The 16,011-nt window shown below is 32.9% G+C and overlaps 1 protein-coding gene across 3 annotated transcripts in view; it reads right to left on the bottom strand.

Annotated features, from left to right (window-relative positions):
- Positions 1-1,871: 1,871 nt before the first annotated feature.
- LOC143229674 (uncharacterized) overlaps positions 1,872-16,011 on the bottom strand; it is a 117,821-nt gene continuing 103,681 nt past the window's right edge. For all 3 annotated transcript variants that reach the window (XM_076462359.1, XM_076462357.1, XM_076462367.1), the window contains exons 10-14: positions 15,647-15,727; positions 15,105-15,302; positions 14,594-14,679; positions 10,693-10,804; positions 1,872-6,119 (exon numbers count right to left, since the gene is read on the bottom strand). In XM_076462359.1, the coding sequence (XP_076318474.1) occupies positions 5,995-6,119; positions 10,693-10,804; positions 14,594-14,679; positions 15,105-15,302; positions 15,647-15,727 (602 nt within the window). In that variant the 3' untranslated portion in view covers positions 1,872-5,994. The remainder of the gene's footprint in view (positions 6,120-10,692; positions 10,805-14,593; positions 14,680-15,104; positions 15,303-15,646; positions 15,728-16,011) is intronic.

Below are 16,011 nucleotides of genomic sequence, written 5' to 3'. Positions count from 1 at the left end.
GAACCGAGTTACAGAACACAATTTAAGAGACAGATTGCACGTGAAAGAAAACAAGACTTAAATCAGAGTAATTTTGAATAATTAAAAAAACATTAATCAGATCTTGTTAATCTGGTAACAGTATGTAAAATAATTGAATTTTATTAAGAATTTTTCTTAGCGACTTTCTCTTGAAATCAATAAAGAAGTCATCAAATTCTTGTCTAGTTACGTATTTTAGAAGATGTAGGTCTCATATGAGTCTCTGTGTAAGATTATGGTTATTACATGTAATCCACTTAATCTTTTCCTAACATAGCTGCATCTTGAACAACACCAACTGAAGAATTGTTGTTACAAATCCAAAAGATTAGGTTAACTATATTGTATAACACTCACATCAAGGTGGAGTTGTAAAAGTCAAAGACTTAAACAACCCATTAAAACAATATCGTTGTTACAGTTTCATCTTTGTTCTCATTGCAACAATATCGCTGTTACAGTTTCATCTTTATTCTCATTACAACAATATAGCTGTTACAGTTTTTTCTTTGTTCTTATTAGAACAATATCGCTGTTATAGTTTTATTTTTGTTTTCATTAGAACAATATCGCTGTTACAGTTTTATCATTGTTCTCATTACAACAACATCGCTGTTACAGGTTTATCTTTGTAGTCATTAGAACAATATCGCTGTTACAGGTTTATCTTTGTAGTCATTAGAACAATATCGCTCTTACAGTTTTATCTTTGTTCTCATTACAACAATATCCTGTTACAATTTTATCTTTGTTCTCATTAGAACAATATCAGTTACAGTTTTATCTTTGTTCTCATTAGAACAATATCGCTGTTAGTTTTATTTTTGTTCTTTAGAACAATATCAGTTACAGTTTTATCTTTGCACTCATTAGAACAATATCGCTGTTAGTTTTATTTTTATTTTTAGAACAATATTGTTGTTACAGTTTTATCTTTGCACTCATTAGAACAATATCGCTGTTAGTTTTATTTTTGTTCTTTTTAGAACAATATTGTTGTTACAGTTTTATCTTTGTTCTCTATCTCGTTTGCTGTTGTATAGGGTCTAATTTAATATTAGCTCATTTGTTTCTTCGAGTGCTAATATCTGCGCAAATTTTAAACACACCGTTTCAAACAGTATATTAAATAAGTGTCCAATAAATTGTTAAGACATTCGTTTGAAAATTGAGACACCCGTGAATGTTGTTATCGTGATATATATCTATCAATGGCTTATTCAAAAGGTTAAGTTCATACTTAAATCAATGTACGTAACAATAATCAATCAACCATATGCATATGTGATTGTCTACTTTTTCACACACATTCTTTTTAGTGTTTGTAACAATGACTTCGTTTCCAACAGACAGACAGTTTGGACAGTCATTAATAAAAGCAACTTAACCATCGATGCTTATTGCCCTACACAAGGGTTATTAAAATAACCTTTTCATTTTGTAAAACGTTTTCGCAGTCACTGTTAATATTATAAAATACCACATAAATCAATTATTATTACTAAACGTCAGTAAAACTTAAGTATCCTTACTGGTAATGTATCTCTAAGAAATGAGCAAATCACCTGCGGTGTCTTTCATAGCGGAAAAATAGTGTTTTAGTAACGAACAGTACAATACGTCTGTATTTATTGAAGGCGTGTCTAAGGGCTGAAACACTGATATGATTGAAAACAATATTAAACATAGAAGAAAAAAGAAAGTTCCACTCCGTATTTCCATACTTTTTAAATATAATTGTGTTGAACGCTTCTGTATTTTTATATCTGGGCTTCTTCGTGCGAGTGTGGGTCGGTGGGTGGGGTGGAATGTATACAGCAAATATATCACTTAATAAATTAAATGACAAATTTTCCTCCCTAAGAAAACACGTTTTATTTACCCTTCACATACAAACAAGAAAATTCCTTTGCATAATAATACATTATACATTACGCTAAATCAGTTAAATCCAAGCTACACTTGAAGCCACAAAATAATGAGAGCGTATCCCAAGGCACGTTAGAAAGAACAAACAAACAAACAAACCAGAAATATGAATTATGTATTTTACATATTTAGTTTTTCTGGCAAACGTTTAACAGACGGTTTTAATTTTAATCAGCAAAGAAAACGAACAATATAATTATGTGTTGAAATGAATATATAATTTTACTCTTAACAGCAATGAAGTTACGTGAGCGACAACAAGACTCAATTATGCAACCCCTGAGGGTAAGAATGTTTGAAATATTAACTCTTATAACCATTTCTTAAATGCACAATAGGGTTGTTGTTTTTTTTTTTACATTAATTTGGTTAATATGATCCTTCAGTAATACGATTCTGGTTTTGGTATACTAGGATACAATGAATGCATATTAGAGTGAACCGTAATTAATGGAATGGGTTATCACTTATATATAACGTACAACTTCATCCAGTTGTAATTATTGTCGTATTGTGTTTTAAACTGAACTTCCATTACGCTCCCAGATACGGAAAACTTGTCGTTCAGCTATCATGTTCAACAAATATTTAAAACTCTCAGTAAAACCTTCTCTGAAAACAGTAATGTAATTTTAAAGGAAATATCTCTTGTTGATCATATCAACGAACAGAAAAAGCCTTACACGGCAAGCAGTTACACTGCCACGTTTAACACGTTTAAATAAGTGCGCAACTTACGCGTTACTTTAAAACTACTTACGCTCTCCTTAGATAACTTAAATGACTAAAACTCGATAATACTTTGTATACATACGAAATCCATCTACCCAGAACAATGTTTTGTTTTACGTAACATTTGAATTAAAACTAATATAAAATAGGAAATCACTTTTATAGCTTTATCACTTGTGTTATGACACTCTCCATGCCAAGGGAAGGAATCTGTTCTTTCATAAATCAATTTTTACTCAGTGAAAATGTACGAAAAAAAAAAAAGGTTTTTCAATTGCCAAGGGAAAGAAAATTGCTTATATTACTAATGTAGATGGCGCTTGTGGGGGGTTGGGGAGAGAAGAAAATGGGGACAATTGTCTCCTAGCAGTCATTAAGAGGCTCACAAATTCTAGTCTAAATCATAATAACACGTACAAGTTAAGTTATCCATTGTTATACAGTGGAAATACATTCCCACTTATGTCTGCTGAGATGTGCCACAACTGACCAATGGTATGCTATGTTTAAAATATTACGTTACCTAAGGGCCTTAAAATACCAACTTGTTTCCTCACCCCCCCCCAAACAATGAGGCCTTACAACCGTCCCTGAATTTACTATAACTAGATAAATAAAAAAAACGAAGGTTACAGATGAAACAATGTTTTGAATACGAACCATTCCGATATTTACTAAAATATAGCTAAACTGAACTGAAAACACGGTTATATATGTATGGATCAATGTTTTGGATTTGAGCTACTATTTTAGAACCACATCAATAACAGTAGCCCCTCACTACAACGTCGACAGCTTGGCTTTAGTTGGTTAGTCTTTGTTGGTTGTTTCTTTCATATAAATTATTTACATATACAGATATTTCTCGTGATTTGTGAAAGAAAAATGTCCATCCATTAGCGTATAAAAGCAAATAATTCGCAAATAACAACGTACAACGAAATATTTCTACTTATACGTATAACTGAAACGATCCATGAACTCAAACGTTTTCGAATAATTGGCTAATGAACTTTTAGGAGCAAACATTACCCTTTCTAAGTTTGGAATAAAATAAAATAGTCAACTATTCGAAAATCCTTTAGTTTCTGAATCTATAAGTTTTTTTTTAATTATTTTCCGATAATTTATGCTAAATCTTTCATAATAGTTGTTTTACTTAAATATATTTGTTATCATATTCTAGAATACCTTACCAGACTGTTTAACACTCCTACGAAAATCGGGGTCTAACAGGCCCCAGAGCAACTTGAAAGGTTATTAATATTAGGCTAATAATTTTGTATTTAAATGAAATTGCCATTAACTGACCCTATCCCTTTATATTTTAAGGAGCAATAATATTTTGACTTTTCAGACATTTGCGAAATAATATTTAAAAATTTTTTTTAAACATCCACTAAGGGTATTTTGGGGCATATTAGGCCCCAGATCAAAAAACATAAAAATGACTTTATTTATTTCCTGAATAATTCTAGAACAGGCCTGGGCAACCGAAAAAAGCAAATTATAGTAAAAATATATTAATTTTACAACTTATTTTCAAAAGATGGATATTTAGGATAATAACTCTACTCCAACAATAATTTTAGACGGTCCTGATTATTGCCTAGTTTGCCCACGCCTGTTCTAGAACATTCTAGAAACTTTACAGAAGTATTTAGAATAATCTAGAATATTCTAGAAGCTTCTAGAATATTCTAGAAGAATCCACAAATCCTATATATATAGGAGCTGAAATATTCAAACCGTGTCAAAAATGATATCTCTTGATGAAGCTGTACATTTACTGACAAAACCATCCGACGATGAAAGTGAACACGATAATGTCGAAGACTACTCTGAAAGTTGTGATGATGATCCTTCTGAAGCCGAAAATGATGAACAAATCGCGCAGTACCCTTCATTGAAAATTGCAAAAACAGTTACAACCCAAGCGAATACCTGACAGTGGACGAACAACTATGTAACTTCAAAGGAAGAGTTGGCTTCAGAACATACATTCCGACAAAGCCAGGCAAATACGGAATAAAGATTTGGTGCCTAACAGATGCAAACACAAGTTACCTCCTCAACGCTCAAAGTTATACTGGAAAGGTTGTAAATACGACAGAAACAAATCAAGGAGAACGAATAGTCAGAGAACTGAGTCAGCCATTTCTTGGAAAAGGAAGGACAATAACGACAGATAATTTCTTCACAACAATGACACTTGCCAAGTACCTACGAACAAAAAGAACAGGACTTGTTGGAACCATACGGAAATCAAGAACCTTCCTGCCTCCTGAAATAAATGCAAAATCTAGAAAGTTATCACCAAAGTTTTTCTACCATGACGACATCACTCTTCTCAGGCACTCAGACAAACCAGGAAAATATGTGCTACTACTGAGTTCTCAGCATCAGTCTGGTGAAGTAGAAGAGAATGGAAAGCCCGAAATCGTCAATCTTTACAATGCAACGAAGGCAGGTGTCGACACTCTCGATCAACTGGTGAGATATTATACAACAAAGAGGCGATCAAAGCGCTGGTCAGTCTGCATATTCTATAACATTCTAGATCGTGCTGCGTACAATGCTTTTGTTCTATACTCGACAAAACATCCAGAATTTCTTCGTCAACATAAATCAAGAGCCAGAAGAGAATTTATACGGCAATCGGTGCTTGAAATCAAAGAAATTTACTGCAAAGATAATGACAAAACAACCTCATGTGAACCGCCTGCAAAGAGGACAAAAAGAGGACGATGCCATTTGTGCGGCAGATCTAAAGATAGACAGTCGAAAATTGTTTGCTCAAATTGTAAAAAAAATGTTTGTCAGAGCCATTCTAAAGTTGTTTGTAATGAATGTTGCTAAATCACTGTGTTTCTATTGGAAAAATATGTGGGGCCTGATAGGCCCCAAAATCACTTTAGTGGATGTAAATATTTTTTTCGTAGGAGTGTTAACAATTGTAGCATGAGATGTTATCACTATATGTATCTGGTTCTAAAAATGGTGGACGCTTAAATCTCTAACCAATTACTGTAGTATAGTTTCATAGCGTATTTGTTACTTAATTTTAGCATATTTCAAATATTTTCATATTTTCAACTTTTTTTTATAAAGATTTGGCAAAGATTTTTAAAGTAACGTACAGTTTGATCAATGAATTAATGTGTTAATATTTCTGTGTGTGTTGTTATGTTTTTATTTTGCTGGTCTGTGGTCAAAACACTTTGGGAATTGCACAGCCTAATGTTTCTATGATCACAGCCTTACATCCACAGAATGTTGACATGGTCGACATGATTGGACTATTTGTTTTCATCACCGAGAAGGCCTTGTGTTGTCCATCAGCATTAGATTGAGGAAGTGAGCAAAAACTAGAACGAGGAGCACGTGACTAAACGATGTATCTATTCCCTCTGCGTCATTTGTCTGACTGCATCCACCTACAACGATAATAGTAAAATATGTTATTTTAAGGACACCAAAACAACTTCAACTGAAGAATTTATACTTAGAGACTAATTCGTGTTCAGGATAATGACGTAGGTAAACTAAAACTATCTATTATGAGGAGACGCTTGTGGTTAAACTACCACGTCACATCCTGTGAACTGCTGTGAAATATGCCTTAACTGAAAACATGAAAACGTTATCTTAATGTATATAATGGTGGTTAAAGAATTATTCAAGAAAAAGGTATTATACAATTTCATAATAAAATGACTGAAAGTTATGAAATAGAACCGGACTTTATACATTCACTTGTTATTAACGTATCATGACTTAGTAAACCGACTTTTAAGCCTGAAAATCAATTAGCAACATTATTCGGTTTGTACGTATTTTTTAGTTAAAAAATAAACGAATGAGTTTATATAATAAATTTAAAACTATTATAATTATTTATTATTTAATATAATCTTGTTCCTAAAAAAGATGAAAACAAGAACTAAAACAACCCAACTGGCTGGATACTTTTCCCTAAATGCAGAAATAACAAAAATTGAAATTAACATGACTCTATAAATTTTGTTTCATTGGGCTTGAAACACTTCTGAAGAATAAACAGTGAATAAGTTACATTATTAAAACGATTACCTATCAAAACCAAATGTCCATTTTAATTCTTGAAATCAAATTAAATAATTACGTAGGAAAATCATTTCGATTTCTTCAAGTTATAGCACTGAAGAAACTTCGTGGTTTGTTTAGCAGTGGTTTCGTTTAAGCCTTGCTAAAATAATTTATAGCTAAATTTCTATATCTAAATACGTAATTTTTTTTCATATTGTATGTACACATATTCGCTCTATTTTCTCTATTATATTTTCTGACTTTAATTTACTAAATTAGAATTGTAACTAAGAGCAAAAAAATAAAAGTTGTCATGTTTTTCATTGCATTAATTCAAAGACAACTCGACCATTATTAATGATACACCAAGGTACTTTACGTATTATTACATTTAACTGGATCGATATATAAAAATTACGCTATATTAGAAACTCAATGAACATGATATCTAAGCTAGTATCAAATATAACTACGATTAACATATAAACACTTTAATTTTAAGGAAAAATAAGTTTGAATACAGTTTCGAAACTTTAAGTGAAATGACTTTAATACATTTTAACAAATCACTGCTGTTAAATATTATTGGCTCCCAGAGATATTATACACTGTTTGGAAGTGCTTGAAGCTAGTGTAAGCAGTACATATAACATGGATATATTAGAGATCGAGGATTTCTGTAAAATGTAAACTTCATTTTAAAACAAAAACTTTTTAAGTTCAATTTTTTTTTTACGTTTGCTATCGTCACAAGGGTTTACCTACGTAAGACAAAAAACGTCATTTTTTCAATCGTATGAATGTATTGACAATTAAAGTAATATACGTATGAATCTAAAACAATAAGTAATTTGTTGTTTGTCTGCTTTACACTTGTTAACAATAACTAAAAATGAATTTTAAAATTAAAAACATAATTTTACTAGTAACACAAATATTCTTTAGAATAAGTGTGAGGTTGGGAGAAAAAGTTATATATGATAGTAAGGAAAGGAACTGACTAAGTAATGCTACGAAAATACAAGAGTCACTTAGTTACTTTGATTAAAAAACAACAAAATCTGTCACAAAATATAAGATCTTACAGGTGATAATTTTGTACTATCTGTGGACATTCACTTATTTGCGAATGAAAGAGCGTCCTTACAATGTTTAGTTGGTTGGGGTGATATAGCTGGTTATTATAAAGCTTAGATGGTTGATTTATCAAATTCTGTATACACGAGAAAGTAAATAAAAATACTAGTAACGTTTTCTCTACAGCTTTCTTTTAAGTTATGTATTTTACGTCTTATCCTTATATGAATACAGTCAGTCTTCTATGGTCTTCCAAAGGACGTCCGACTTGTAATAAAAACAGCTGTAAAGTGTATCGACTTCCGTATTTTCCAGAACAGAATGTGAACTTTAGACATTTGAATATGGAGTCACAGATACTATCTAATGATATTAGCTTGATGGTTCTCCAGGCTTTCCGAAGGTGAAGTTGTAGTAATTAATGCCTGGAAATTTTGTTGTTGTTTTTTCGATTCCTAGAGGTCTCTGTGCTTCAGATTGTTAGTGAATCGGTTAGTTAGAAATATGTCGAAGAGTCCAGAATCTACCAGTTACTGTCTATGTTTATGTATATATATATATTTACGTATCTTGATTATATCATTTGTGAAAAGGTAGAAACTTGGGGATATGCAACCTAACATTACTATTTGCTACAACAGTTCTGTCACGATCTTTATTAGTAACTACCAAATATTTTGAAAACGGTTCCTTGTCACTTCAAGGATTAGCTTTTACTCTATCAGAAAAAAATAAAAAACAGTACGTTTTGATTAAAACATCAGTACGTTTTGATTAAAACAACAGTACGTTTTGATTAAAACAACAGTACGTTTTGATTAAAACAACAGTACGTTTTGATTAAAACAACAGTACGTTGTGATTAAAACAACAGTACGTTTTGATTAAAACAACAGTACGTTTTGATTAAAACAACAGTACGTTGTGATTAAAACATCAGTACGTTGTGATTAAAACAACAGTACGTTTTGATTAAAACAACAGTACGTTGTGATTAAAACAACAGTACGTTTATAATCATAATCTAAAGGAGTAAAACTGGAAAATTCCAGCTTACACTACTTGTTCTATCTAACAAATAAGTAGCAATGGAAATCCAGATTTTATTTTGTATAATTATTGTTATTATTGCAACCATATGATGTTTTCTCGCTGAAGGTTACAAATTTAAAATAATAATAATAATTAGAATTGCGTCATATTAAAAGGTTTATGTCATATTTCTGTTCTATTGTCATTATTTACTAATCTTCAGAAGGTACGAGTAATCTGGCAATTGTTTATACTGAGTAACCTCACAATTGTTTATACTGAGTAACCTCACAATTGTTTATACAGAGCAATCTAACAATTGTTTATACTGAGCAATCTAACAATTGTTTATACAGAGCAATCTAACAATTGTTTATATAGAGCAATTTGACAGTTATTTATACAGCGCAATTTGACAATTGTTTATACTGAGTAACCTCGCAATTGTTTATATAGAGCAATTTAACAATTGTTTATACTGAGTAACATCACAATTGTTTATATAGAGTAATCTGACAGTTATTTATACAGAGCAATCGGACAATTGTTTAAACATAGCAACCTGACAGTTATTCATAAAGAGCAATCTAACAATTGTTTATACAGAGCAATTTGACATTTATATATATATATATATATACAGAGAAATCTGACAATTGTTTATAAAGTTACTAAGAAAACGTTTCATGATTCGCTGAAATCGATATTTATTCCAAGGGAAGTATTTCAATAAAGTTCCAGTAAATACTTGTGTATATAAATGCCTAACATACTACGTAAAATGAAACCAGTTTTGGTATTTGCGGCCGGGAGGTCAAAAAGCAAGTTGACGACTTCTAAAAACGTGTTATCGATGCAGACAGTGTTATAGTATCAGCCCGTAACAAGTACTGAAAGACGTTTCAGGGAAAATGTATTTCAACAATTCTGTTTCCTCTCGTATATAGCATTGTAAACTATACAAATATCCGCACTTTGGAAACTGACTAGTAACATATTCTTTTGCACAGTAATACTAACCAAATAACCAACTACTATTCCAACTGTCTATCTTTCTTGTTTCTCAATTCGGCCCGGCTTGGCCAAGCGTGTTAAGGCGTGCGACTCGTAATCTGAGGGTCGCGGATTCGCATCCCGGTCGCGCCAAACATGCTCGCCCTTTCAGCCGTGGGGGCGTTACAATGTAACGGTCAATTCCACTATTCGTTGGTAAAAGAGTAGCCCAAGAGTTGGCGGCGGGTGGTGATGACTAGCTGCCTTCCCTCTTGTCTTACACTGCTAAATTAGGGACGGCTAGCACAGATAGCCCTCGAGTAGCTTTGTGCGAAATTCAAAAACACACACAGTGTTTCTCAATTAAAATATTTGGTGGCAACATACATTTACTTCTGTAACAGACACAATTTTCATTGAACTTGAAAACTGGAACGTTTTTAGCATAATTTTATCACATTTATAGTTTAACCGTAAGTACTAAAGAATAACATTTAAGATTTAGTTTTCATTAATAGCTAAGTATTCTTGGACGTACCTAATTGGTTGTCGCTCGTCTATGAACGTTAACTAAATCATTCAGGTTTTATCTTTTCACGTTTCAGCAAGAATACTCAATTTTTTTTCTAGTCTGTACAGCTGATAAAAAAGTAAAAACAAAACTAATACCTCCACCAAATAAAAAATCTAAATGTGTCTCATTCTTGTCAACATTACCATGACCGTATAGCCTTTGACTTACTTTTATAAGCGGACGAATATAGTCAATGTCTGAACTTGGAAAATTAGGTATAAGTGGTAAGAAACACCTATTAAGTTGAGAAAGGTAAAAGATCCTACCTTTATCCGTGATGCTAAACACAACTTGACCATTGTTTTCAAGGTTCACGGTCCGTACACAAGCTTGCGGACTGCTGGACAAGTACAGTACTTTGTCTTCTTCCGTGAAAGCCTACAGATAACCACAACAAACTTAAGTAAACAGTGAGGTGACTGCAACTTGACTAGCTTTTAATTTAAACCTACGAGCTGAATGAACGTTGATCGACGGTAACAAAACAATTAATTATGACTAGTAGTGACTGCTGCACTTAACATTCCAAGAAATAACGAAATACATATTGATTAAAATGGCAAAACGTAACGACTTATTATCTTTCATTAATGTCTACAGAATAGACAACTGAATTGTTATATCTTATATACCTCAATTTGAAGGTATAACAAATACTGCAGAAAATGAAATCGCATATTTATGGCGACTGTTTTGAGTTGCTTGTTTCAGGGTCCCCCAGTGGCTCAGCTGTATGTCTGCGGACTTACAACGCATAAAAACCGGGTTTCGATACCCGTGGTGGGCAGAACACAGATAGCCCATTGTGTAGCTTTGTGCCTAATTCAAAACAACAACTTGTTTTAGAGCAAAGCCACGTTTTGCTATCTGTTGTGTTCAACACGAGGAATCGAGTCCCAAATTTTAGCACTGTAAGTAAACTTAACGTTGTCCTACAGAGGGACTTCTAACGGCGTGTATTTGAACAAACCGAAGTGTTAGAACATTTTATAATCTTGAGAGAAATGAATTTATGTTTAACTGTCCAGATTCTTTGATATTTTAATCAGTATTAAAATAATAACAGATCTAATTATTTGTACTAAAAATAGCGTTAGAATGTTGATGTGCTATCCACGTTCTTTCTAATTAGTCACATGCAAATTTGAAATAACAAGCGTGTAAAATCCAGTTTTGGAATTTCGTTTTGTCTTCGACAACTCACTGACCAGGTGTTTTTCCTTCAGTACTATAACCTATCATTTAGGCTGGATTACTGTTGGAAACACTAATTCAGTAATGGACAAAGTCAAGTGATTGTGAAAACAAAATAATATCCATGATTTCGATCACGATTAAATAAACCTATTAGATTTCAATGATTCGCCAATTTTTGGAGTTCGGTCCCACACTTTGTTAGAATGATACTTCAAAAAGAAAAACGGACCCATCTAAAGTCAAATATACATATATAGTGTTTTACTGTATTTATTGTCCTAGTGATTTCCCTATTTATATAGTGAAGAACAAATTACTTTTGTGAAAGACATACGTGTTGACCTACTACGTTTTGTCAACGCCTGTGAAAGTATTACAGTATTGTAAGGGTAATGATGGCTTTCATATATAAAAGGAGGTATTACCTTCCTTACCAATGATGTAATATCGAAAAGAAGTGAAAGAGTATTCGTACTATCTGTAATTTTAACTTAAAAATGTAAAGAGAGAGAAAAAACACAGCTACAGGTATCCTTGTAAGGTTTGTTTGTTTGTTTGTTTTGAATTTCGCGCAAAGCTACACGAGGGCTATCTGCACTAGCCGTCCCTAATTTAGCAGTATAAGGCTAGAGGGAAGACAGCTAGTCATCATCACCCACCGCCAACTCTTGGGCTACTCTTTTATCAACGAATAGTAGTAGTGACCGTCACATTATAACGCCCCCACGGCTGAAAGGGCGAGCATGTTTGGTGCGACCCGTATTCGAACCCGCGACCCTCAGACTTCGAGTCGAACGCCTTAACCCACCTGGCCATGCCGGGCCTTTTTTCATGTTGATGTGAGTTAAATAGTGACGCATAACGACGAAAACCTAAAGTGTTGATTTTAGCTTTCTTTCTCATTAATAACAACAAAGTTTACCCGAGTTAAACGATAACCCATGACGATGAAGATTTAAAGTTTATAACATAAATATTTTCGTACCACATAAGCATATCACACTAATTACCTCATCTTCTAGTCTTGGCATGTTTAATCTATAATAAAAAAAATAAAAGAGCTTCTCTCCATGTGTGTGTGTGTGTGTTTAACCACGATGGTTCCAAGAAGAAAAAGTCTAGAGACCTGAACCTTTGAAAGCGTACTAAGTGGATCCTCAGGGTGTGCATCTGGGTATTATTATTTTTTAAATATGACCTGTTTCCTGAAGATTTGTAGAAAGTATCATATTTTATTTACGAATTCTCACTTACTGAATGAACAACATATAGAGGGTTTCTGCAAAATACTCTTTTTCAACACAAACGTGGGAAGAAAAATTCAAACCTGAGAACTAAAAAGGTTTAATTGAATTAATTTCGGAAAATGGCAACAAATGACAGGAAGAAAAAAATGTGAAAATAATTAAAATATAAACATAGGAACAAAAAATGAGTTGAATTCAATTAAGTTCGTGAAGTTATAACAGACAAATGAATTAAATAATTGGTTAATTTGGGTAGCTACAGAAGTAACTAAGATAATGGAAACGCTTAACTGGAACGCTGAGACCTCTGTGAATCATTGGGGAACCTTAGAATCCTGCAGTGGTACGTCGTATTGTATGCTAGTGGTGACATTCAGTAAATGCACTTGAAATTTATGCAAATAATTATTTAAAGTTGTAAAGAAGTAATTTTACTGTTTTATAACATATACGAAATATACTGTACGTATATAGTTTTTAATTGTTTAGATGAATATTCCATCTTTCTGTAAATTGTACGCCATGCAGTTATATTAAACTCATTCCAAGTATTTATTGCAAAACACGATATTATATTATACAAGTCTCAGAAGCGTGGTTGTTAAAGGGCCACCGTTAATTTAACAGTAAGATAAACTAATAGACTTACAACCTATGGGAAAAGTGGGATAAAATGAACTGGAATACTTAATATGTTTAGAGCAAGTGCAGTGAATTAATTAAATAGAACATAATATCTATTTACACGACTCAGGAAACAAATAGGGAAATATTAGACAAAAACTTTGTAAATACAGAACTGTTTTTTTTTTTTTTTTATAATCAGCTAAAAGCGACATCTAACATCTAAATTTAAAACATATAGCCCTCGTTTGTAATGTGATATCGTTACATACGAGTAAACACATGCTAGGCTTAATGATTTCTCAGTTGCGTAGAGTTTCGGCCCTTTGGTGTCAGTCTTTAACTGTCAGTGTAACGACACCACTTTATAGAGCTCTAATGCATAGGCATATAATTAAGTGTTTAAACAGCAGACTTGAGAACGCTAAACCTAAACGTTGCCATCAAACTATCTTTAACTATTTTGAAAGATAATTTTGCAGTACTCATTTCAAAGTGGAGGACCAGCCTTCGGTCCACGAATACTAAGAAAACGTTAAAGTATAGGCTGTAAAAACACATGTAAAACATATGCTACAAAAAGATTGTTTGTTTTTGAATTTTGCGCAAAGCTACACGAGGGCTACCTGCGCTAGCCATCCCTAATTTAACAGCGTAAGACTAGAGGGAAGGCAGCTAGTCATCATCACCCACCGCCAACTCTTGGGCTACTCTTTTACCAACGAATAGTATGATTGGCCGATACTTATAACGCTCCCACGACTGAAAGGGCGAGCATGTTTGTGGTGACGGGAATTCGAACCCCCGACTCTCAGGTTTCGAGTCGAACGCCCTAATCACCTAGCCATGCCTGGCCGCTGTAAAAGAAATGGGTAAAGTACTCTATAGTACCGATACAAAGTGGTCATATGAAAAATACGTATCTCATATCGCTTTAATAATGCTAGTCAATCTTCTTTTATAAAACAAACACATTAATGAACGGAAAGTTCGACCAGCTTGACACAATTGATATTTGTTTTCGTATTCTTGAAAATATTTTTACTAAATTAATTCCACAAAATACTAGACTTTTTTTTAAAAAAAATCATATACGGACCATGCAATATCTTTTCCTGGTTTCTGGAACGCTTGCAATGAGATAATGTGTCCCGTTTTCTTTCCAACTCCCATGACATTGGAAACCTGGGAAAAAAGACAGAGAAAATAAATTTTTAAAACAATTTTTATTCAGATATACTGGTTTCCTCGAAATGGCAAGCAGGTTATTATAAAAAAACACTTCAAGAAACTTACGTTATGAAAACTCGGTTGTATAATTTAAAAATGGAATGAAAATTACAATTTCTAGAATAAGGAAAAGAGAATCACTGAGCAATCTTTCAAAACCTAAAGTTCATTTTTTTCTACTGTTCATAAATATTAAAGCATCTAAAAATCAAAATTAAGAACATCTAATACATGAAATACTCTCTATTATGTTACATCCTGTGCAGCATTCTTTTTTACCATGATTACATGTAATACTCTCTGTTATGCAAACTTCATCTTGATGATTCTACATGAACGGTTGGACTTTTGGACTTTTTAGACTGTGGAATAAAACTTACTTTTAATTTTTTTCTCAGACGAACATTCCATCTGGAACTCCAAACGATCGTTCTTGGTGCATGCTACCGAGAGAACTGACCACTCAGTGCACGAGTGGTCATCTGAATCGCTGGCCACTAACTTAGCAAACTGTGGCTTCGACTCTTTCATCTTGTAAACTCCCATTAGAGGACAGCCACCCGTCTTAGGAGACTTGGCTAAAGTTATCACGAAAGAAAGCAGGCATTAATCTACCATTTAAGCCACTGTAAACAAGAATCAATATAAGATGACAGAGCAAGAACTGTTACCGAGAACTGAGCATAAAGATCATAAATGAAATCAGTACATTTGTAACAGAAGAAAACCGATCTCTATTTAATTAGGGGCAAATCAATGATTTTGGTAGTTAATTCAGGAGATTTGAGTTTTCTTTAATGTGACACACACAATCTGGACCAAACTTAAGTGGCTCTTAATGGTAAGCGTGTAATCTTTAAAACCTTGTTTTTTTTTTTTTCCTTTTTATTGGCAAAACAATCTGGAGAAAAATCACAAGTACTTGTTAGCGTTAGGTACTTCTCTTCTGACGAATCAAACCAATCTTCAGAACATGCTTCTCCAGTGTGGGAAACTTGCTTTCCTGAGAAACAACAAAAATTTGTTTAGGGCGTTTAAAAGTTTCTATGTAATGAAAAAAAATGTCTGTAATAAAAAAAAATGGTAGAAGGTACCAAGAAGCACAATATAAGGAAATTGGTTTTAGGTTTTAGCTCTTTGACGAATGTGTGATTTTATTAGGTATCATCAACATTAGCAATATTAATATATGTGTTACAGTAAGTGGCACACTGATTTTCTGTTGATTATACAAAGTTTTTAAATAAAGCTGGTTTTGGAAGTCTGTAATATTAGTATCGTTTCTAG

This window comes from Tachypleus tridentatus, chromosome 1, assembly GCF_004210375.1.
Source record: "Tachypleus tridentatus isolate NWPU-2018 chromosome 1, ASM421037v1, whole genome shotgun sequence".
Lineage (NCBI taxonomy): Eukaryota > Metazoa > Arthropoda > Merostomata > Xiphosura > Limulidae > Tachypleus > Tachypleus tridentatus.
The sequence above is the reverse complement of the archived record's forward strand: the minus strand, read 5'-3'. Positions and strand labels throughout refer to the sequence as shown.